The 24,568-nt window shown below is 38.3% G+C and overlaps 1 protein-coding gene across 3 annotated transcripts in view; it reads right to left on the reverse strand.

The window, feature by feature from the left end:
• Positions 1–221: 221 nt before the first annotated feature.
• Positions 222–24,568, reverse strand: part of KIF5C (kinesin family member 5C) — a 124,539-nt gene continuing 100,192 nt past the window's right edge. The window contains exons 20-27 of one of the 3 annotated variants that reach the window (XR_007776471.1): positions 23,796–23,897; positions 22,211–22,271; positions 18,215–18,286; positions 17,290–17,394; positions 15,287–15,503; positions 13,865–13,981; positions 3,804–4,038; positions 222–2,900 (exon numbers count right to left, since the gene is read on the reverse strand). Coding sequence is in view for 2 of the 3 variants with exons in the window: in XM_050969219.1 (XP_050825176.1) it covers positions 13,872–13,981; positions 15,287–15,503; positions 17,290–17,394; positions 18,215–18,286; positions 22,211–22,271; positions 23,796–23,897 (667 nt within the window). In the remaining variant the exon portion in view is untranslated. Of the gene's footprint in view, positions 4,039–13,864; positions 13,982–15,286; positions 15,504–17,289; positions 17,395–18,214; positions 18,287–22,210; positions 22,272–23,795; positions 23,898–24,568 lie in introns of all 3 variants that reach the window. The other 2 variants (XM_050969219.1, XM_050969218.1) reach the window with 2 other exon arrangements.

Genomic DNA, 24,568 nt, shown 5'->3' on the forward strand with positions numbered 1-24,568 from the left:
ACGCTCCCCTAGAGCACATGGAAAAACCCTGACTACTTCACACCTTTAGGGGAGGATTAAAATGCAGACTTTTTCAAGTGCTCCAGTACATTTATACAGCTTGCCACAAAAATAATTAACTTCCATAATGCCAGGAGCTGATATTTCTTGGTGAAAAAAGCCAAAAAGACATGTCGGCACCATAGACATTGTTAATACATGCCACAAACACAGCATACAAGAAAGTTTAATTCAAGTTTATTTTCCACTTCAACAGTTTTTAAATGATACATCATGCAGTCTGCTAGTGTATCCATACATCTTTAATAGATAGTATTTTAGAACCAAGATTAAAAGATTTACCCATGGAAAGGGGAGAGGGGTTCAGATCTGCTGTTAAGAGTTTAATACATTACAGCATCATTTGCTGTAGTGGCAATTTATTCCCCTTGTTACCACCAAAACGTGTCCACAGTTCAATTTTTCCTAAAATGAACGCTACTGTACAGATACACAGAGCCCAGAAAATACACATCTGCAGTACACATTACACACTTTACAAACTAGACACGTATAATTCTACAGAACGCCTCAGTCCCCATAGTCCTCCTGAAATGACAAGTATTTCAAAATTGACGGACAAAGTTGTTTAAGACAGATTCTGAAGTGTTGTTTCTGTGTTTGTTTAGCAGATATTTATGAACTGAAAAACACACAAAGTCCTTAAAGCAAAAATATCATAGCAAAGGTCAATTAAGATTATCCTGCTAGTATGATTTAATGATTCCCTTTCTTGTCATGGGTATCTACTTTATATTATAAAAAGTTATTGTCCCATCCTTGCTGTCCCCCCACCCCCAAGGAAAATTACATTCACGCTATTGTATGAAGCCACAATCCTCAAATACTTATTCCTTTCAGATATATGGAATCCAAAGACTGATTTGGTTTAGTTAGAGATTTGTTCATATTTAGTGAACTGATGAGGATTGGACTCTATTTCACATATTCTACAGTTACAAATTTACCTGAGAACTGCAAGGTATGTTAATTCCTGGTTCTTCATAAATTTAAGTTTAAAAAAGTCACTCAGAAGTCTGTTGTAGACAGACATTAACATAGTTAAGAATCTATTTTTAAAAGTTTCCAATACATTCAGGATAATCTATTCTCACCCTTGTTTGGTGACATACACACTTGGTTGCACATATCAGCCAGGATCCTTACTTTCAGCAAAACCAAAAACACATTTCAATAAATAAAAGATGAATTTGAGGATAAAACACAAGATAATAGAACTCATTAGTAAAAAAAACAACTGAGCAGGAACATGCTGTTAATTAGTAGCAAAATGAAAAATGTGCACTTTAGTTTCATATTGCAAGTCAATCCATGAAAGCATCTCCATTATCTTATTAAAACTTGTTCTGTGTACAGTTTTACATATGAAATTTAATCTAAATTATTTAAATCAGTTTCCTTGCAAGCAAACATTTAGAATAAATATGAAACATGACATTCAAAAAGGAAAGAAAAAGCAGGGCCGGCTCCAGGCACCAGCTAAAGAAGCAGGTGCTTGGGGCGGCCAATACCAAGGAAGCACAACAGCATTAAGTGAAATAGCAAAATACAGACTTTTGAACTCTAGTACCAGAGGTGTGGTTTCCATTTGTGTATAAAATATATAAGATACTGTAAAAAGTAGTACAAAAATGTTGAATGAAATTAAACCCTTACCTAAAATAGTCTTAAGAATGGAAGATACTAGCAGCAGCATAAATTATAGCAACATATTCATGAGTTCAAATTATATAAATTTTCACTCCTCCACTTTGAGGATTACAGTATAATATACCTCTTCAGCATTTCAGTGACAAAGTTATCTAAAAGTTAACTCGGAGGCGCTTTAGTGATCTAAGCTAGATGGACTGACTGGCTGATCAGCACTAGCATGATTATCTAAGAGACATCAGAGCTAACTTATCAATGAAACTGAAGATTACTATCTATCTAAACTGTTATGCATAATAGGATGATTTTGCTTTTTGTTCTAATGTGGAACCTGGGCTTTGTTTTAAGCTAGAAGCAATTTTTAAATATAGCTGTGTGACAGATTTCAAATCAATGATACAGGAAAAACATATTCTACAGTAGTCCGGTTATATGACTTCAGTGTATGAAGAAAAAATACAGAATGTTTGATAATAATTCACAGTTGGCATTCCACTCAGACAATGGTTTTAGAAACAAAAGACGAAAAAAGTGTTGATACTTTGTTAAATATACAAATTTTAGCTATACACAGCTATCAAGATAGAACAGGGTAACTTTGAAATAGTCCCATTACTGGAAATCGCATATGACAAGTTCACAGTTCATTTTCCTGATGGTGCCTGTGCACATATTTAAAGAAAAATAAAAGAAATGAAACCTAGGAAAATACAAAATAAATTAAATGCAAATTTGCAGTCTTTAAATACTTTTAACAAAATGCTCCCCAAAATAGTGCAACATTTACAAAAAATAAATTAAATCCAACTTACTGTGCTATAATTGAAAGCTTTCTAAATAATTTCTGTAGGAAAAAAATGTCTGATGTCAATTCAGAATCTTTAGATATTCTCTATAGCAGGTTAAATATTTTTAAATATATGTCTACCAACACACACAACACATTCAGAACCCCAAAACTAAACCTAACGTTAAATAAAAACAAACAGCAGCAACCAAGACTAAAGGAGTATACTTCTGCTTTAGTCCTCTTGAAATCTGTACAGGTTTAAGACATAGTTTGATATGCACATGTAAAACAAAAGCAGTAGGTATCCAATGTAGGAGCTTTGACTTTGGCCTGCTAACCTAGCTTTTCCATGGTGATTCCAGTCCTCCCTGCTGTGAAGATGGAAACTTCGTATCTGGCACTAAAAGAGAATCCAAAAAAGGCAAGTAGTCTCATTATTGGTTGAATGAGCTAAAGCTATCCAGAGGCAGACTTGCATATTATCAAGTTTCAGTACAAATGTATTATTTACATTCTTTGCCCTTGCACAATGCTGTATTAACATGTGCCATCTTCATAAATTCTTTTTGCACAGCACAATTGAAGTATGTACCCCCATGCTCTCTTAGGAGCACTCAATAGAATTTTCTCTAGGTACTCAAGAGACTATTAGCTCCCATTTCTGAATTCCAGTATGAACATATCAGGGCTTGCCAGAAACATGATGGGAGCGGGAAGCATCTCACTTTTTTTCCCAAACAAGATTTCTGCAGCATTTTGAAAACTTTCAGAATTTCATGATGAACAATGCTTATAAACTCATGGCTATCAAATTCAGGGAATATTCATCTCATCATAGGCAGAATTACAAGCAGATCAGATGTTGAGATAGTTTGTGTGACCACTGAACTTCAAAATGTAATGCTATACTAACAGATTTCTCTCCATTCCATCGTATGATCTTTAATAGGTATGATAGTAAAGAATATTTTTATACAGGTCCAAAGATTTTACCAGGATATTAAAAATGCTTCTTTGGGGAAATTTACTTCAGAAAATGTGTTTAAATTATTTTAATAATATAGCAGCACATTTTCATCCCCTAAAAATATGTATATTATACAGTAAATCAGTCATGACAGAACACAATCAACTGCCTTTGATGGCACTTGGTTGATGAATGATTAACTCTTTGATGCCAGAAGTCAGGATTTACTGATGCCACAGAGTATTTCAAACAGCATCAATGCCAGCAGAGAAGCCCCAACTTAATCAGCGCCAAGGGGTAAAATGAAGTCAATGGAAGATATTTTTAATGGCAGACCTTCTATTGTTACTTAGATGGATATGTTACAGATATTGTATGTTTCCAAAGAAGAGCTGAGCTGAACACACTTCTGTACACATGGAGATTCTATGAAGCTCAAATTATTTGAAAAGAGTGCACTGCAGATGGCTGTAGAAAGTACATGATGAACAGGACGCAGAGCAGGTTGAAGAAGAAAAAAAAATATCAGTGAATTAATGCCTGTCTCTTAACATGCTACGTGGAGCCTGACCTGCCAAAAGAGGAGAAGAGAGAAAAAAAAAGTTAGTGTTAACATTTAGGTCAGCAAGGGAACATTTATTGGGCCCAATCCTGTACTCACATAAGGAACTTTCAGCATGGGAGTAGTCCAGATATCATAAATGGGATTACTCATCTGCTTAAAGTTAAACATGCATTTAAGCATTTGCAGGATGGGGCCTTAGACAGTAAGCTATGAGGGCAGGGAATTTTTTCTTATCTATTTTTAAAGCCCCTAGTACAAAATTGGCACAATACATAAAGACATTAATAACCGTGGTGAAAATCATTCTTTTCCATCTAAAATGTGTCCTTATGTAAATATGTCCCACTGGACTATTTACAGTCATGGAGTACTTAATTGTTTTTTTCCTTTTTTCACTCTCAACCTTTTAATAGGGCTTTCCCTCTGTTGCTAGGTATATGGATATATCAATAGAGATATACAATTTCAGAATGGGATATATTTAAAGGTGGTTTTAGGTAGCTAAATATCTTTACTATCAAGCCCATTTGTCTAAATAGTATTTAGTAAGGAACATACCTGTATTTGAGTTTGTAACCACAGCAGAATGTGGACAAAGAAAAACAAACAAAATCACATCCAAAGGTTCAACATATGTCTTAACATAGAGATATTCGGCTGCTTGTACAACCTACATCGTTCTTATCCACCACAAATAATGGAAACAAATAATTTTGGGAAACAAAGTTCAAGGTATATAAAACAGCCAAGTACAAGGGAAAGCTACTTAAAGTACATTAAAATAATTTCACAAACAGCAACTTGGAAGAATTGGCTTCCAAGAAAAATATTTGACTTTAAATCATGTCACAGGCTTCCCATTATATATAATTAATATATTTAATACTTTTCTGCATGCCTGGTTATAACAATAATTGGAGATTAGAAGATGATCAAAGTCTTGCTTATTCACTTTTTCTTGTAAGTTTGTTATTGTAAATAAAAAAAAAAGAATGAATGCCGTTATTCAAAACACAATTAAAAAGTCAATGGAGCCAACATTTTTTGTTACTTGTGTTTTCAATACCAAAACACTGAATTCTGTTCTTTAAGTTTGCTTTGAAACAAATGCAGGGACAGTATGTCAGCTTCTACTCACTCTGCTTGTAAATTCTTGCCAACTAACCAAAGCAGTTTTTAATATATACTTTTTATTGGTTGATTAAATAATGTTCTAGCTTGCATAAGGATGGGGAGGTGCTGGGAACATATTACAGATTTCAGGATTAGGAAAAGGAACAGATATACATGACAGACCTATGTTTACACAGTATTTCATTTATACAGATCCCAATACATATTGCTTTAATAAATTTCAGTAGACCGCAGAGTGGCATTACTTCTATTGTCAAAGTATTTCCATTTGAATTTCCCCACCTCTTACTAAATAAAGTGTCATGCAAATTTCAGCAAATATCAAATAAGAGTGGGAGGAGCAGGGAATGAGTCTCCTTGAAGACTGAAACATGAAGACATTCATACATCATCAAGGAAGAACTGAACACATTTGTAGGCTTCCTACCTATCATTGGCTAGTCTGTTTGGTATTTCCACACAGATAATGGGCTCCAAGCACACCAGCTTGCTTATTTGTATATCATTATCTGGATAATGATTTCCAGGTTGCAGGTCAGCATTTCAGAGTAGTGTTGCTGGAGTGCTAGTAGCAAACGAAGTCTTGGGGAATGCTTTTGTGTTCATTAAGCTTCTCTCTAACAAAGGTGGTTTCTGAGAGAGAGAGAGTTGTGAAAGGCTTTGGCTTTCCACACTTGACCCTCCAAGGCTCAGATCCTCAGCTGCACCAGAGCTCTGCTCAGTGTCACTTTTCTGCTCCCGATTCCTGGGACTGTGGAGGCAGGTCCAGCCCCAGCTATAATTGGAGCACAATCAGGAATGCTTTAAACTATGCCTGGATGTCACAGCCCCCCAAAAGCCAATGAGCAGCCATGAATGGCCATAGTGCCACACTGCTCTGGGCATGCCCCCAGAACAAGAACTGCTGCATTTTTTTTTCTCTTCTTCAGCACCCAGCTCAAAGTCAACAATGTGAATTACTACTGTCACACTTCAAGGATCAGTCAGGTCCTGACTTTGTGTTTTATTTATTCACTTTTTAAAAAAAGACTGCTATTAATTCAAGTATCGGAGGGTAGCCATGTTAGTCTGTATCCACAAAAACAATGAGGAGTCCGGTGGCACCTTAAGGACTAACAGATTTATTTGGGCATAAGCTTTCGTGGGTAAAAAACCTCACTTGCATCTGAAGAAGTGGTTTTTTAACTCATGAAAGCTTATGCCCAAATAAATCTGTTAGTCTTTAAGTTGCCACCGGAATCCTTGTTGTTTTTATTAATACAAATTATTTTTATAAAACTTCAAAAAAATACATGAACACAGCTCATTTAGGTTTGAGCATTCCCGGCAGTGTTTGCAACCTAGACATTTGTATGACAGCATGAAAAGCAGAAAGTGAAAACTGACTACTCTGTTTGCAATGTCCAAACTGAGCAAAATTCAACAACCTCCTTCTCAGCCCCTGAACCATCCCTTCTCCTCTTCACCAGATGAATGGTGAAAAATAAATGAGCCATTTGAAGTTTGCAGTTTAAAAAGTTTAAGTTGCATTTAGTAACACAAAAGTTGACTTTTCTTTTAAATGTAGTTTTTAACTTGGCCATGTATTTTTACATTCCCTGGCTGAGCATCACAGAAACTAAAATGCTCAACCAAATTCTGGTATTTGGGTGTGATTTGCAGTTAGTCAGGAGGAGACTGTGTGTGCGCACGAGGAGGAAGAGATTTTTGTAAATAAAATGAAAATCTTCCACCACACAAAAGTCAAAATTTGTGAATTCAAAACATTTCTTTGAAATTCAAAATATGTTGATCAGCTTTAGTATATCTACTCTGCATTTGTAATGATAAGAATTGGTTCAGAACTGGCTAACTAATTGTGGAACCAAAGTAGAAATTTACAATTCCTTGATATTCTGTCTCCATTAGACACTGGCAACAGAGTAACTACACTGATGTACTTACATCTGGGCCAGCTTCTAATGCAGACACAGTGCACTTATGTGAAGTGAAGATGACACTGGTAAGAGTTATCTAGTAAATTAATGGAGCAGCCATACCAGCAAAAAAACACACTTTATATCAGTGCAGCACATCTACATTTGAGGTTTGCACATTTTGCAAATGTTTCTAATGTGGACAGGGCCTAACACCTCTGACATGATGCTTATGAAACACTTGACAATGGTTAAGCAGCTGATCTGCTATGACTGCTACTTATGCCAATTATTTCCCTGTTCCTTTTTTCTCCTCATTCCCCATCTTTCTTTCCTCAACCTGCTGTCTTGTCATATGCTAAGTTCCTTGAGCTAAAGACATCTTTTTACTAGATGTGTACAGCTCCTAGCGCAATGGGACCATGATGGGGCAATTAAAGTCTTGATTGAGTGACTTGGTTTCTTTGTCCAGATCTAGCTTTTTATATTTACAACTGCTTATCCAAATCTGTGCACCACTGGAGCTAGTAGAAATGGCAAAAATAGCACTGACTTACTGACAAACGCTTTGCCATGTTGTGATTAATAAGTTACAATCAATGACCAGACCAACAGCAATAAATGACTATTATCTCTAGTGTGAAATGATCAATGGGCTATTAAGATAACTTCCCTCATCATGTCATAAAATTTCCATTCTGGAGATAGGGTAGGCTATGCCACTTGACAATAAACAGTTCATGTAGGAATCACATTCCTGTTTCATTGCTGTTAAAAGATTATAAAGGAAGTTCAGCAGGGCACAATTTTATTTCAGGAGTTATAAAACAATTCAAATGATGGGGTGCTATGGTGATGACTTATCAGCTATGCTGTGAAAATAATCTGTGTGAGTATCTGTGCAAGACACTGCATTTTAATAATATACTGACAGTTATGCAGTGGCTTTCATCCAAAGATCTCAAAGAATTTGGACTACCGTATCTAGCCAGGAATCACTTGCTCAGTCTGGTTACAGAGTACTGGCCCTTAGCTACAGGGCCAACGTAATCTCAGAGAGTAAACAAGTCAGTAAATTGACCAAGGAATATTAATGGACTGGAGAATGAAGTTGCCCTCCTAGATTTTGGCAACATAATTGAGTTAAAAGAAAAAAATGTAAAGCATATAGTTATATTCTGAAGAAGCAACTCTAAAAATAGCAACATGAAGTTCCATATTTATTGTATCAGTGACTTTCAGATCAAAGTTACTCAGTTGACCAATCGTTAACCACCATATTCTAGGATCTGAAATTCAAGTACTGTCTTTTATGGCCCAGCATAGTGATCAGTAAGAATATTCCCCGTATCAAAAACTACCTTATATTACACACGCACCATTTTTAATAGGGTTGCATAGATGTAACAGAGTGAATTTGGTTCTGCAACTGGAAATTGAATAAAAATTCTATGGATGATGCAAGTACCAAAACAGAATCCAGTTTATAGCCGTGTTGGTTTTCTGTTCTAGTGGGATTAAAAACTTGAAAAAAAATTAATATAAAGTATATATGACAGTTTTGTCAAAAATGCTGATTTGATGAACCCAAAATGTTTTGTGAAGACATCTCAGGTTAGACAAACTTTCAAGAATTACCTCAATTTCATGCACAGCTGCTGATTTAGGGGACATGTTTCGTTTCAGAAACATCACGTGTCAGTGTGCCCGAAATTAAAAAAATTCAGAATCAATTTGGTTTGCAGGAAATTTCCAGTTTTAGCCAGATTTAGTTCCAAGGTCTGCTGATACAGGGTGTTCAGTAACAGTCTGCTCCTAGAACATGGAAGCAGCGAACAGGGCGTCTCTGAGAAGATGACCACTTCTGCAGTTCTGTTTGAGGGTTTCCTGCACCTGCTTTATAGCAAATTTGATGTTGTCATTTATTATTGTACTTTTGTGCAGATGATTTTCTAAAAGCACACTCGGTATATACTGATACAGTTTATTTTTCCCAGTATAGTTCTTGCTGTAAAACTTCTTATAGGCCTCTTACTGTACACTTTTCCTTTGTAATAATGTGTAGATGACAATACAATGAAGTTCTTACGTTATGTTGCTGGCAAGACCAAAAAGCAAACTTCAATTAAGAATGAGCTAATACACAAAAAACCCCAGCAAAGGCTTGCCCAATTCATCTATAGCAAAAATATGCTGCTTGTAGCAACAGGGCTCAAGGCAAACACAAGCAGCAAAAACAACCCACACAGGATATTAAATAGTGTGAATGTGATTAGACGGATGGTTTGCATGCATGTATGACAAGAGACATTCTCAGCAAAAAACACACAGTATCCAAGAATGCTTAGTGCCTAAAGCAAACAGCAAACTTTCAAAAAAGAAACCAGGGAAGAGTCACAAAATAGCAGAATAAGAGCCATCCTTAAGGGAGGGGGGAAAAGTCAAAATCAGTGGAAAGAACGTAACCATCCCCCAGTCTCTTTCACAATTGACAGGCACCTGGCTAGAGTCCAAGTCATTTTAGTCAGTGCGATGGAACTGTACAGCTAAGTGAAGCTACTAACTGCCTAAAATAATAATTAGAAATTTAAAATATTGAAGAAATAAGGCACTTTTAGGAGACAAAGAGTTACAAAGTAAGTAATGCACAAGAGAGGATACATTGCTGGTCCTCCCAGTAGCAGCCACTTTGCTCATTTGAAATCCTTGTGACTAATTTAAACTGTTAACTAATAGTTTTTCAATTGAAATCTGCCAGGAAAATGTAGAAAATATAAAAAAGCCAACAATATCTTTACAAAAAAAACTTAGGTATTAACATGAACATCAGCATGGAGTTACCCATGTGACATTAGCACACTGTTCCAGTGGTAATCCTGGCCACATTTACTAGAGATGATGAATCTGCTGAGAAAGCAGGATAATCAGATGGCTAGGAATTTCCAGCCTTTACAGGAAACAAATTTGTGAAGCAGCCATGGACACAAAAAGGGAGTGTGGGTGGGCTCCAACCAACCACATTTCCTTCCTTCATAAGCAATTCCTTTAAAAAAACATTTTCAGGAGTGTCAAACTGGCTCCACCTCGTGCACAAATACTGAAGAACATTCATGGTTCTCACTGCTTGGCAAATATTTTTAACTATCTTCACATTCAAGGAGCTAATGTAAACCAATAAAGAATGTATGAACAAACTATAAACTATATCAGAATTGGGATATTTAGCCACAATCTAAATATACAGAGAAAAATTCCTAGATGAGGAAAACGCCACAGGAACATATCAAAGCTGTACATGGAGGCGATGCTTAGGCAAAGCTGAGAAAACAGAGATCAGAGGAAACATTTAAAGCCAGCAAACTGATTAAAGGATTAGGCTTCATAGATGCATCCATTTTATGGTCAGAAGGGGACCACTGTGATCACCTACTCTGATCTCCTGCATAACACAAGCCATAGAACTTCCCTGTATTAATACCTGCTTCACATCCAATAGCTAAAGTCAAACTAGAGCAGATCTTTTAGAAATACATCCAGTCTTGATTTAAATATTTCCAGTGATGGAGAAACCACCACAGCCCTTTATTAGTTGTTCCAATAGTTAATTATCCTCACTGATAAAAATCTGTGCCACAGTTCCAGTCTGAATTTATCCAGCTTCAACTTCCAGCCATGGAATGTTGGTATATTTTTGTTCGCTAGAAGGAAAAGGCCACTATTACCAAATATCTGTTCCCCATACAGGGATTCGTAAGACACTGATCAAGTCACCCCTTAATCTATTTAGCCTATCCTAGAAAAGGTTAAGCTAAACAGATTGAGTCTTTTGAATCTACTATAAAGGCAGGTTTTCCAAGCCTTTAATAATTCTTATGGCTCTCCTCTGAGCCCTCTCCAATTTTTCAACATCTTTCTTGAATTGTGGATGCTAGAAATGGGCACTGTGATCCAATAGCCATCACCAATAATGACAAATGCAGAGGTAACATAACCTTCCTGTGCCTGCTCAGTATTTCCCTGTTTGTACACCCAAGGATTGCACTGGGGAGCAGACAGTGTCTCTTAGTGGATAGAGCACTGGACCAGGACTTGGGTTCTGTTCCTGGCTCTGCCTCTGGCTGCTGTGACACCTTGGGCAAGTTACTACATCTCCTTGTGTCAGTTTCTCCTTCTGTAAACTGGGGATAATGAAACTGACTTCCTTTTGTGAAGCACTTTGAGATCTACTAATGAAAAATGCTATACAAGAGCTGGATATTATTAATATAATTATTAGCAGCCCTTTTGGCCACAGCATCACATTGTGAGCTCATGTTAGCTGATTATCCACCATGACCCCAAACTCTTTTTCAGTCAGTGCTTCCCATGAGAGAGTCCTCCATTCTGTAAGTACAGCCTACACACTTTGTTCTTAGATGCATGATTTTATATTTGACCTTACTAAAAACACAAAACGTTTGCTTGCACCCAATTTTTCAAGCACTCCAGATTGCTCTGTATCAGTGACCTGTCCTTTTCATTATTCACCACTTCCCCAGTATTTGGGTCATATGCAAACTTCATCAGCAATGATTTTATGTTAGGTAGCATAAGGACAACCAATCTCTGAGGTTGGACACTGCATCTAAAAACACTCAATGATAATTTCTCATTTACTATAACATGGAGACCTGTCAGTTAGCCAGATTTTAATCCACTGGACATGTGTCATGTTGATTTTGTATTGTTCTAGTTTCTTAATCAAAATGTGCATGTTCTATAAATAAATCTGTGCAGATAAACAGTGATGCCTTCAAAACACACACACACACACACACACACACACACACACACACACACAAATCACAATGAGACAGAGAAGGAGGGAACAACACATGAAAGATGTTCTGATTCTGCAGATAGTGTATTAAAACTGTAGTGATGCTTGATGTAGTGTAATTGCCTCTATTGTATATCCTGAATGTTGCTTGTATTGTATGACCCTAGGGGGAAAAAAAGCTTTCCTCAAAGCCAGCTTTGCCACTCACACCTTTGTTTACAATGCAGTAAGATCTTCACCACCATCAAATATCAATGAAAATCATAATACATGAACTAGAACTGGGCAGAATTTTTTTTCTAAACAACATTCTTTCCATCAGAAAATGCCAATTCATCCAAACAACTTTTTTCAATGGAAGGGGTAGGTTTTGATGAAAAATTTTCAACAAAGATTTTGAAGTTATAAAATTGTTTCAGTTTGACATTTTCAAAACAAAAATTCTGGTTTCCTGGTTCAAAACACGGTAATTACAGTAAAAAATGGTCAAAATAAATATAAAACATTTTAAAATTATCAAAACAAAATGTTTTGATTGACCCAAACCTATTACTTTTTGGATTTTTGGTTTGTGAAAATTTGCAATTTTGACTTTGCATCCCAATTTGACATGGGAACATTTTTTTAAATCTCCAACATTTTTGCAGGACTAGAAAATTCTTTCCCACCCAGTTCTAATATAAACAACCCAACTCCCCTTTAACTTTCCTAGTAAAAACACAGCTAATTTCAACATGTTGGCCAACTCCGATTCCCTTCCTCCAGCTAAAAGGCAGTGTGGCTGTTCTCCCTTCTATTTCCTACAACTACCAGTGCTCTAGCTGTTCATGTTATTGAGTTTGGTAGAATGTAGTGCAAGAAATTGAACACTGCTGTGTAACAGCTGCAGAGGATTAAAACGAAGGATGGTTCTCTCTGGAACTTGCCCTGCTTGCCTGCTGTCTGGAATTACAGTCACCTTAATTCAGTACAGAATAAAGCCAAAGCTAATTAAAGAACAATTGCCTAATTTCACTTTCCTCCATTTTGCATCAGGAACAGAACACTTTTCATCAGCATTTTTATACGACACTAGTTTTTGTAAATCCTACAAAGTTTCCAAATTGCTGCTTTTTGTTCCCCTTTGGCATGCCACTTTCCATAAGCAGCATTCACTGTACATGTTTTAAGCTAGGCCTCTATTGCTACTGGAATGACCTACCAGATGGCTCCATCTCTCAAGTGGTCTCTCACCTTTATGGCATGAGATTTGCTTCTGAAAGTTCACATTCTGAATGGGGTCCAATAGACATCTTCATCACCCAAGCATCCAGAATCACTGAACAGCCCATTTCTCCATGCGTTCACGCACACACAAAACAGTTGCTCTTAAACTCTTCAGCTACATAACATTACTCCTGGATACCCTGGGTATTCTCTACCCTAAATATAGGGAATACTGCAAACAATGAGGGCACATTATGTTATCCAAAGCAAAAAATGGAAAGTTTGCAAGGGCAGCCGCTGTACATGGGGAATCTTCTCCATATAACATAGGTTTTACTTTTGTACATTCCATATTTTAGCCTATATTTGTAATAACAGTTCAGTTTACATAAAAAACATCCACAATGAGAAGGATGCTTGCACACTGTTGTAGCGGTGTTGTTCCCAGAGAGACAAGGTAGGGGAGGTAATATATTTTATTGGACCAAATTCTCTTGAAGAGAGAGACAAGCTTTTGAGCTACACAGAGCTCTTCTTCAGGTCTGGATATAATGAAAAAGGACAGATAATCTAAACCAGCAGCTTGCAAAGTGTTCTGACAGTGCATTCCTTCTCACTACGATGGTTATTATTGTTCTTCATAACTAACCACCAGAAAAATAGATTCCATAAAAAAGCCTTCACGGGTTTTCTAAGAACAAGAATGGGATATAAAAAGAGTGAATGTTGAACAACAACAGATTTAAAACTCACTCACTCACTGTTTATTTCATGTTCTGGTAGTAACTGGAGTTTGACATTCCTCCTCCTCCTCGGATAGCATGAACAGCTGTTGGAGAAGATGCTGGGTAATGGCCAGGACGGATAGGCTTGGCTGTAGCGTGAAAATCAAAAATAAAATTTAGCACTCATAGCAGCAATTGCACCTCACTTTCTGCTCTAGCACATCACTCTACTGTTATAAAAGTAACTGTTCTAGGCATTTCCTGACATCTAGAATAGTTTGGGTCACATTCTGACTGTGGGGAAAGTGACAACTTCCCTCACCCTGCCCACAGACACATCCTGCAAAGGTGATCACTTGCACCTGCTTTCTGCCAGCGATCATCCCTCTATACAACCACCTCATACATTCTGCTTCTGGAAACAGGACTTCTCAGTGAAACTGAGTGGGGAAGACTGTACATGGTGACCACTGCTTGGGTTGGCCAGCCAGGTACTTGCATATGCCCACTTTCCTCCCAGTACTATGGCAGAGATGAGAAGGCATCTTTGGGGGACTTTCTGCAGGAAGCAGAATGAAAGTAGTTAAGTATATGTGCTCCCTGTTGCCCATCTCAGGTTTTCCAGTGTGCTTCACCACACGATTTGAACACAGTTCCACAATGAATTCCACTTTAAACACTACATGGCTATGTGTGCAGTCTGTCCAGTGCCCTGGTAGCACCAGACATCCCTAAGCTGCATAGCAATTGCATTTTAAAATAAAGTGTGCACAGAAGTGAGAGAATGAGAAAGGGGACAGAAGAGGGAGGAAGAGCAACAAGGGGAATGGAAGAGACAGTCCAACTTAAGAAAGGTCATTAGAAGTACACAAGACACATTAAGCTATCTAAATCAGTAAACATATATCTGAGGACCTTTGTCCTTCAGGTGGGTTATGTTCTACAAAAGTGAGGGCCCTGAAGTGGCCATGTGTGTGGTGTGCACACCCTGTTCGGGGAGGCTATACCCTTGCCTCAGCCCTTCAGTCTGAGGCCCCGCCCCACTCTGCCAGAAGCTCCACTCCCACTCCACCCATCCCCAAACCTCCCAGCTGGCGCCCAGAGCAACCTGAGCCCCCTGGCCAACCCTCTGGTGCCCAGAGCAGTCCAGAGGAGCCCTGGGTCCTGGCCACCCAGAGCAGTCCGAAGGAGCCCCTAGCCTGGGCCACCTGGAGGAACTCTGAGCCCCGCCATGCCCTGGCCCCAGCATCAGCGGAAGTTTGGAGAGGCTTAGCCTTCCCCAGCCTTCATTACCTGCCGCACATGGAAGTGTCCTTCCTGTAAGGAAGGGTGCACTGGCAAAACATAGCTGGGAATCAATAGTTTGCCCTGGATGCCTTCTACTATCACAGCACTCTTAAAATGTACACAAAGTCTGTGAACAACCCAATACCTTGTTTGCTTTATGTCCTTACCAATCTGAGCAGAGTGTGCTCTCCTTGCCATGTTCTTGGCTCTTACAGCCTCTTTAATGCGATCTACCTCCTGCTGGTAGCGTTTGCGGTCCCGCATGGCGTTCTCCTTGGCTTCCTTCAGTGCACTCTCCAGAGTCTTAACTCTCTCTGCTGTAGCTCGAAGTCGTTTTTCCAGCTTAGGAAGCTCACAACGAAGATCTGCATTATCACGTACCAACTGTAGTAGGAAGAAGAAGAAATGGTATTACTCCTTTTGCAAAGCCATGTGGTCTAGTGGATAAGCCATCATGTCCTGCGGGGATAGAAGATTTCACTGTCATCCTTACAGAAATGTACTGGGGCAAAACAAATAGGGTTCTGTAAAATTCATTGTAAAGTACACAGGAAAGAGGAGGTTTTTCAACTATAATGATTTAGGAGCTAGTATTCCCTTGTTCTTCCACTGAAAACCTGAAAGTTTTGTACGTTTTGTTTTAATAGATGTGTTGGTCCCAGGATACTAGTGAGAGAAGATGGTGAGGTAATATATTTTATTGGACGTACTTCTGTTGGTGGGTGAGAGAGACAGACAAGCTTTCGAGCTACACAATGTTGTTTTAAGAGAAGTCCAATAATGAAATTTTGGATATACAAGGAAAGCAAGAGTCAAACCTCTTTCAGTGACCACTGTATTTAATTTGTAAACCTCAACACTCTCTTTAGGAAATAAATCCGCCTAAATTTAATTTCAAAGATAAATAAATCCATAGCTTGTTGTCCAGATTCATACAAGATCAAACTAGAGATGCTCTTTGTGTTCCATATGCTTAAACTTCATGCTACTAACAAGACTGCTTCATGTATTAGACTGCCTTCAGCACTCCCTTCTTGAACTGTACCATCATTAGTGGTTAAATGCATGTGAAACAGAGCCTAGTCTACCTCAGTAAGGATTTACAGCTTGTTGAATCAATCAGTCTGCTGCTGCTGAAACCTCACAAAGGGGAAAAAATGATCAAGCAATAATGAATTCATTAACCCTCAGAACACTGACTACCCACAGATATTTAACATATTGGGGGAACAGCTAGTTTTCTACTGTTTCAGATGAACTACTGGAAGTGAGTGGGCATTCCTCATCAAAGAGGGAGAATGGGTTTCTCGCTGCCAGGAGCTGGGCCAGCATCAGGACGCTTGGGAGGAACCAGTCCTTAACCTGCACAGAGAACCCTACCTCTTCTCTTCCATGCTACACTCCACTTCACCCTGCTGTCAGTTCCCAATTTCTCCCTCAAGCCATGAACCACTGTTGGCAAGATAGGTCATACCTGCAAACCCGTTTAGAGACAGGAAAGAACAGTCACAGAGGAGAGCAGGGGGAAACAAAGGGACAGGTCCAATGAGGGATGTGTGTGTTTGTGTGTGCATACAAACAGGGAGCTTTATTCCTCTCTAGTTCCTATGTAAAAGGGCACTGAAGTTAACTATCGGTTTTGGGTTTTTTAAATGTTGTACAGACACACTGACAAAGTCTTGCCCAAACAATTACCAAAGCACATTAGACTGGCATAAATGTACACAAATATATATTTATGCCAAGCATCACATGTTCATGACACACGCATTCATTACACAAACATTGTGAGTGCAGGAGACCAACTCAGACTCCGATTTACTCCTGATGCAATGAATTTTAACTGAATATCATGGGTATTATGGCAATTTAAAGATTATTTCAATCAATCTAACAATATCGGAGGCAAATTACCTTCAATAAACTATCCTGGGAGTAATTATATAGATAATTAATCTCAATTAATTATAAAATCATCTATCAAAAAGGTAAATTAAAAATGTGATTTGGAATAATATAAAATAGTAACACGTTAACAGGATTCTCCTATGGCTAGAATTTCAGTTAATTTTTAACCCTGGTCTTCCCTGAAGAAAACCAACTACTAGACTAGTCCACTTTCTATTTTAAGAGTGACTGATAAAATCGAAGCCAGGAGTATTAGTCCCACCTGTTTGTGAACCTTTGTAAGCTGCTCCAGGTTGTTCTCAAGAAAGGAAATTTTCTGCTTCTGAGCAGCACTTCCTCCTGCATCATCGCTGTCCAGTTCGACACTCTGCACAGAGAGCAAATTATAGAATTAGAGCGAAGAGACTGAACCCAGAGAGAGGGAAAAGCTAGGGTTTTTGGGGGTCTTGTAAGCTCCCCAAAGGGAGACTACTTTTCAACAAAAAGGTCAAAACAGACATTGCTTTTTCTGTTCATTTTGTGTTCTCAGCAGCTACATTCCCTCAATATGGAAATTAAACAAATAAAAACCTTCACAAAAAAACCTTAAGGATCTGGAAAGGGGAGTGCCATGCAACCTTTTGACTAGCTTTCATGTTGACAAAAAATTCAGTTTCTCTGTGATAAAAAAAAACTTAAATTCTGCTAAAAATCATATGTCAGAGGTGCACAATGAAATTCTCAAATTTATTTTGCCTGAGGAAAGGATGAGGAGTTTTGAGAAGAACCACAGCCCACAATTATGGCTCAGGTCAGCACAAGTTTTAGGTATGAGTTTGGGTAAGTTCTGGTTCACTAACTCTGAGTCAGTAACTGAACTGATAAGTGAGATCAGCCCACTGCACTGAAAAACTAGTTAGAGGGAAAAGCCTCAAATACAGGAGCTGAAGCAGAATTCAACTTTCCTAGACAGAGCTGAAAGCACTCCAAATCTCACTCCCCCAGAGTACAACCAGCAGGGGAACAGCAAGCTCTCAGAAACCAAGATAATTGGGCATGGTATAAGAACATTGATAAAAAAATTACAAATCTGCTGGATTTACATCAGGAATTATATACACTATGCAATATAATAGCCTGGCAAGATTTTTACTGGGGGAAGGAGGTAGATTGTGTTAAAATAAGATCCAAGTAACATTTGAACTTACTTTTTTGACTCGAGTGGTGAGGTCTTGAACAAAGAGTTTTCGTAGGTTGTGGAGAGTCTGAAGTTCTCTTGCCTGGAAATAGAATTTAAAAAAAAAAAAGTCAGTAAAATTTTGCAGATACTGTTGTAAAATTTCTCCTCACATAAGAGCATGTAGGGTACATTATACTATAAGTATACATGCAGATATGCCTGAAAACATACATATATCATTACTGTTTAAGTAACTTTACATTAATGAATTGCATTAGTTGACAGAAGGGCATGAATTTGGGATGTAATCGGTGTGTGGGAATCTGATGGTTTCACAGTACCTCTATCACAGCTCACTTTACTGTCCATAATCATTTCACATCAGCCAAAATTGAACTGATTGTAAAAAAAGGGGGGGGGGGAACCATCACAGTGAGTTAAGGCTTAGTTCATGTGACTAAAAGCAAGCAATTGTAATTAGCAAAAAACCCAAATCCTTGTTTGTACATCTTCTGTCTCACTCAGTCACATCCCCATAGTTCATTGTTTTTGGTTACGTGTCTGCAGTGAAGTTCTCTCTGAACACACCTAACACACTGAAGAAAAAAATAAACCAACCAGAAAGACAGTCTCAAAAGCTGGCTGTGGTAACATGTCCCCAGCTATTAAATGACACTTAAATCATTGAGCCTTGAATCCATGCTATGACAATTTTGCTGACCAACCCGATGCACTGAAAGATGATAACATTATACAGGCACTTAGGTACCAAGGTGATAGGTACCTTATAAATACCACAGGTTCATTCCTAATCTTTCAACACTACTTAATTTTGCTAAACTTCAGCATAAGAGCCACTTTATTCAAAGAGAAATGCGAGAGGCATGGCACAAAAAGTCTTAATCCTTTGCCCATTCTGTGAAGGGCAGAGAATCCAGTTACAGGAAGGAAGTGTGCAAAACCATTTGGAAAAATAGTGAATTCCAACCCATTCTCTACTTTTTATGTGTTGCACTTGTATGAAGGATATGCCCCAAGTTGATAATTATATATGGAGATATGCCTATCTCATAGAACTGGAAGGCACCTTGAAAGTTCATTGAGTCCAGTCCCTTGCCTTCACTAGCAGGACCAAGTACTGATTTTTTCCCCAGATCCCTAAATGGTCCCCTCAAGGATTGAACTCACAACCCTGGGTTTAGCAGGCCAATGCTCAAACCACTGAGCTATCCCACCCCGTTAGGAGTTGCCTTAAAGCACAACCTTGGCTTTTCTATCTTATTTTCATCTTCTCACACAGAAATTTGTATTGGCCACTCAATAAATCAGGAGCGATAAGACTATAAGCTTTTGGACTGCCACTTCTTATCTTTATCACTTACTGGGAAAAACTAGAAAGTGATTCTGAACCCAAAAAAGGAGATGCTACTGCACAAGGACAGATAGAAGTGCTTACTTCCAATTATCCACAGACACAAAATCAGTTGAAAAATGTGATGCAGAATTATCCACATAAACTGTTGTATTCATAACACATACCTTACACTGTTCTAATACAAACATACAGATGCACATTACTACTCTCAGAAGGGGAAATGTAATTTAGAGCTAGACAGAGTTTATTCTTATCCCACAGCTCTTATCCAAAGCAAGGGACAGCATGAGTCCCAGTTCCTTCCCCAGTTCCATCCTAAAACTAACCCATCCGCTACTGATTACTTCCCTCACCACACTGGCTCAACTGTGCTGGTGGTCAGCGGGGGGGCCAAGTCAAGGCTATGCCCATTCTTCAGCCCTGCTGGAGACCTACCTGCAAAGGACAGGGAAATAGCAACCCCAGGAAGACAGCTCTCCCCGCCACACAGTGACCTAGGATGCACACCATGCTTGCAGGGGTTTACACTCCCTTACTTCTTTGTGCACATGAGAAAGCCACAATCTTCGACTAAAATGGCACATGTTGCATGTAATTTGTTTTACTTGATTTTTCCTCCTGCTGCAGTAATTAACGACTGAAACTTTGATCATTGCTAATATTTTAATATAGCTGCAGCAACACCCTCTGAGATGCCATGGGAATGGACAAAAGAGTGCATGAGCGTACAACAGTTTAAGAAGTTGCTTGATTTTAAACAAAAACACCATCTGATATAATTGGTGCAAAATATCCATGTCCTATTGCTTAAAACTGAGCTCCAATTATATCACTTACTCATTGAATAGGACAATATCATCACAGGTTATTCTTACAATTCATGAGCAGAATGAGCTGCAAGAGAACTCATCTGAAATCAGGAGGGTAGTTAAAGACTTTTTCTAAAATCAGGAAATGTTTATATCAAATACATATATTTGATATATGAAATCTGGGTGCCTAAAGTTCAGCTTCAAAATAAAATAATCTGACAAAAAAATAAACTAACAAAATATGTAAGCAATTATGCTTCTTGAATTTAAAATATAATATTTTGCATACAGTTAATCAACAACTTATACAGTAACTGGAAGAATTACTAAAAAACGAAGTTCTGTAAAAACTTTAAAAGATAACGTTTGAATGTTTTGCTCAAGAAGGTAAAGGAAAAACAAAACTGGCTAGAGCCAAATTGTTGGCAAGGGCTGAACAAGTTTCACCATACAGCTCTGAATACACACATCTTTCCTGAACTACCTCTGATATTCCAAAGTTGAGGAGAAAAAACTGCCTATTGTGTGGTAGTTTGGGGCACACACCAATGTCCACCTGGGATTATGAGAAACAACACCAGATTTATTTTCCCTTCAGAGTCAGTTTTCAGAAGGAAAAAGTTAGCATGTTAACCTACCATACAATCTACTCCTCCTTCATAGGCTAATACAAATGTAGGGCAGGAAGGGACCTCAGGAGCCCCATGTACTGAGGCAGGGCAAATATACCTAGACCATCCCTGACAGATGTTTGTCCAATCTGTTCTTAAAAAACTCCAGTGATATGGATTCCACAACCTCCCCTGGAAGCCTATTCAAGAGCTTAACTATCCTTATAGTTAGAAAGTTTTTCCTAATACAACACCTAAATTTTCCTTGTTGCAGATTAAGCACATTACTACTTATCCTATTTTGAGAGGACATGGAGCACAATTGATCATTTTCCCCTTTATAACAGTCCTTAACATATCTGAAGACTTATCAGGTCACCATCAGTCTTCTGTTCTTAAGACTAAACATACCCAGATTTTTTAACGTTTCCACATACATCAGCTTTTCTAAATCCTTTTATTATTTTTGCAGCTCTCCCTGTGACTCTCTACAATTTGTCCATATCTTCTTAAAGTAAGGCACCCAAAAACTTGACACAGTCCTCCACCTAACGCCTCACCAGTGCCAAGTAGAGTGGGACAATTAATCCACTCGTATTGTAATCAAGAAGAAAACCACTGTTGTTTCAACCAACCTTTTTACCTCTTCCAAAAATTTTGTATATTGCACAAAGTCAAAGTTTTTCACAAGAAGATTTCACAATATTGATCTGAAGACAGAACTAGTTCTTCAAAAGAAGTGTTCTTTCAGTACTGACTGCAGAGCATAATGTATTTTATACAGGATTATACTGATTGCGCAGTGATAAAGTACTAACATCTCTGAGAAACACAATTTAAATGTATTAATTTAATACATTGGTTATGACATTAAATCATAAATATCGAATATTGAAAAACTTGTAGAATGAGCCATTGAGATGACTATACGTAGGATGATAAATAAACCGATCAGTAAAATAGCTTTAGGAAATTTAGAAATAAGGTGTAACCTAGATATGGGCAAAAGTGGGTTGGGTCAGATCCTAAACGTATTCAAATCAAGTTCAAGACAGAAGGACAGTATGGAAATATACTACTTTTTTAAAAAACTTATTTCTCACCTAAGCTGGTCATTTTCTTGCAAAAACATTGTAGGCAACAAGCACACACAAAAAGGCTGGCAACAAATCACTTGCAAAACCCTAAACCCTTGCAAAAAAGCTGATGTTTTAGTTATAACATACCACAGTTTCCTCCAGCCCTTTAAGATCTTCTCTTGCTTGTTCCCTTTTATCATTAAGCAGTCTAAAAAGAGAGACTATTATGTAAGCCAAACAACATACTGAAATCATGAAAATAAAACAACATGAAACAGAATAGCATCACTCAAAGTTTTCAGATTTGGATAGAACAGGTGTGCACACACTCGCACATCTGAGTAAACTGTACGTGCAATTACCCAACTGCACACATATGTGCAGGCTTTTCAGCAGTAATGACTGGGCCACCATCTCCATTTTGACATGCATCTCTTGTAACTGTATTTGAAAATTTAATCTTCTATATTTTCAGAAAAGTCTGAGAAAAAGCCCAAATAAGCAATTAGGCGGTTTTTTTAGTGGTGGATTGTTTGTTTTTACAGTACAATAAGCCAATCTGCAATCTTGCAATGAGCAAGACATTTTCAGTTTATCTCCTTGCACATGGTAACAAAACTAGAGCTCTGAAAAGCTTATTTTGACACATACTAAAACAACAGAAAAGCAAGACATAACCAATGTGGTGTGCCCTGTAATTTGTAGGTTAGCCTGGTTATTGGGATGGTGTCTTCTGTATGAGTATTCTGGTGTAAATGCTTCTCACTAGGAGACAATCTGGGATGAGTCAGGCAGGCAGGAAGACATTGCTCAAGATGGTCAGCTTCCACTTAAGAGTTGTCAAGGGACCACACCATAAATATTATCTCTGGTGACTCTGGCATAGTCCTGGACAACCTACAGAACTGATCTGACCAGGACGGTTCAAAGCTGGCCAAGACTTGAAGTAGCCTCCTGGAAAACAAAGAATCCTTGTAGGGTTAAAAAGGACTCTCTTGAGGATATAAAGGGGGAACCAGACAGACACACACAGACTGTGCCAGTGTCTGAGGAAGCTAGGCCTGCCTTGGTTGCCATTATGGGATGGTAATACTTTAGGTAAGACAGACATGTTTACATGCTGTTTATTTAAAATCCACTTTTCTCTAATGCTTTGATCCAGTTGTTAAATAAAAATGCTTTGTTTTAAGAAGGCTGTTGGTCACTATGTCACTTGTCCCTGTAAGAAAGAAACAGGTGCCTGAAAACCAGCTGGATCTGCTGAGTAATATTCCATCTTTTGTGGTACCTATATGGCGTTCTCCATTCCCATAATATCCAAACACTTCAATCTTTGGTGTATTTATCTTCACAACGCCCCTGGCAAGAAGGCAAGTGCTATTATTCACATTTTACAGATGGGCAAATGAGGCAACACAGGCAAAGTGACTTGTCCAAGGTCACACAAGAAGTCTGTTGGCAGAACAGTGATCTGAACTCATGCCCCCCCAAGTCCTAGGTTGGTGTACTAACCACTATACCATCCTTCCCCTCTAAGTGGCTGGTATACAAAGGGTAACAATCTCAGAATGGAAGAATTGCATGATTTCACCCGAAGACAGATAAGGCCTATCACCTGAGCAGGTGCACTCAAAGAGATCAGAAAGGGATCAGAGGTGCAGCTAGTCCATAAGTATGACAATATACAAGAAACAAAGCTTAAAGAGATCAGAGAAGGAGACTGCAAACTTACATTAGCTTTTCCAGTTTCATTTCTCTTTCCTGATCCTCTATTTTCAATTTATCATAATCAGAGCTCAATTTTTCTTGTTCCAATTGCAGCTTCTGGTTCATACTGAAATGAGAAGGGGAGAAACCTATCCAGCTTGATATAGACTATTGCAGGTAAAACACTTCGAGAAACCTTCACCTTCAGAACAGAGTTACCCACAGGGAATGAACCTGCAGTTCCACCGAGAGATTCTAGTATTTATACTAACCATGAAGGATCATTAACTGGAATAGCAGCGTTCATTAAAATATTTTTGGGAAACAAAACACACAAACATCTCTTGTCCCCTTCCCCTACATACTCTTTTTATATCTCAAGGGCACAACCTGTACTTCCAAAACTATCCTGTTTTCACCATTTCTCATTTTTCAGTTATCATGCCTTATCCATTTTATAAATGCGGTGGAAAATAAGCATTACATTGGCATGAGACAGATTTAATTAACTGTTTACAGAACCCACGGTATAGCAGTAAGGAGCACAGTGCCCCATATTGTACTTTACATCATAATTCTATTGAGAAAGAATTCCAGTGCAGAATCATGCACTAGAAGTACAGACTTGGCTTCAGTACGTTTTCGGGGTACCTCATTAACTGATATATACTGAAACTGGTGATGCCAATTAAAAACACCCATAGTGCTGGAACAGGAAGCAGGTGGAGTTTACTGGCTAGTTGTCTGAAGAACCAGAAAGGCTGCGGCAGGACCAGTCACCATGACAGGTGTTCAGAG

Source organism: Gopherus flavomarginatus, chromosome 10 (genome assembly GCF_025201925.1).
Source record: "Gopherus flavomarginatus isolate rGopFla2 chromosome 10, rGopFla2.mat.asm, whole genome shotgun sequence".
Lineage (NCBI taxonomy): Eukaryota > Metazoa > Chordata > Testudines > Testudinidae > Gopherus > Gopherus flavomarginatus.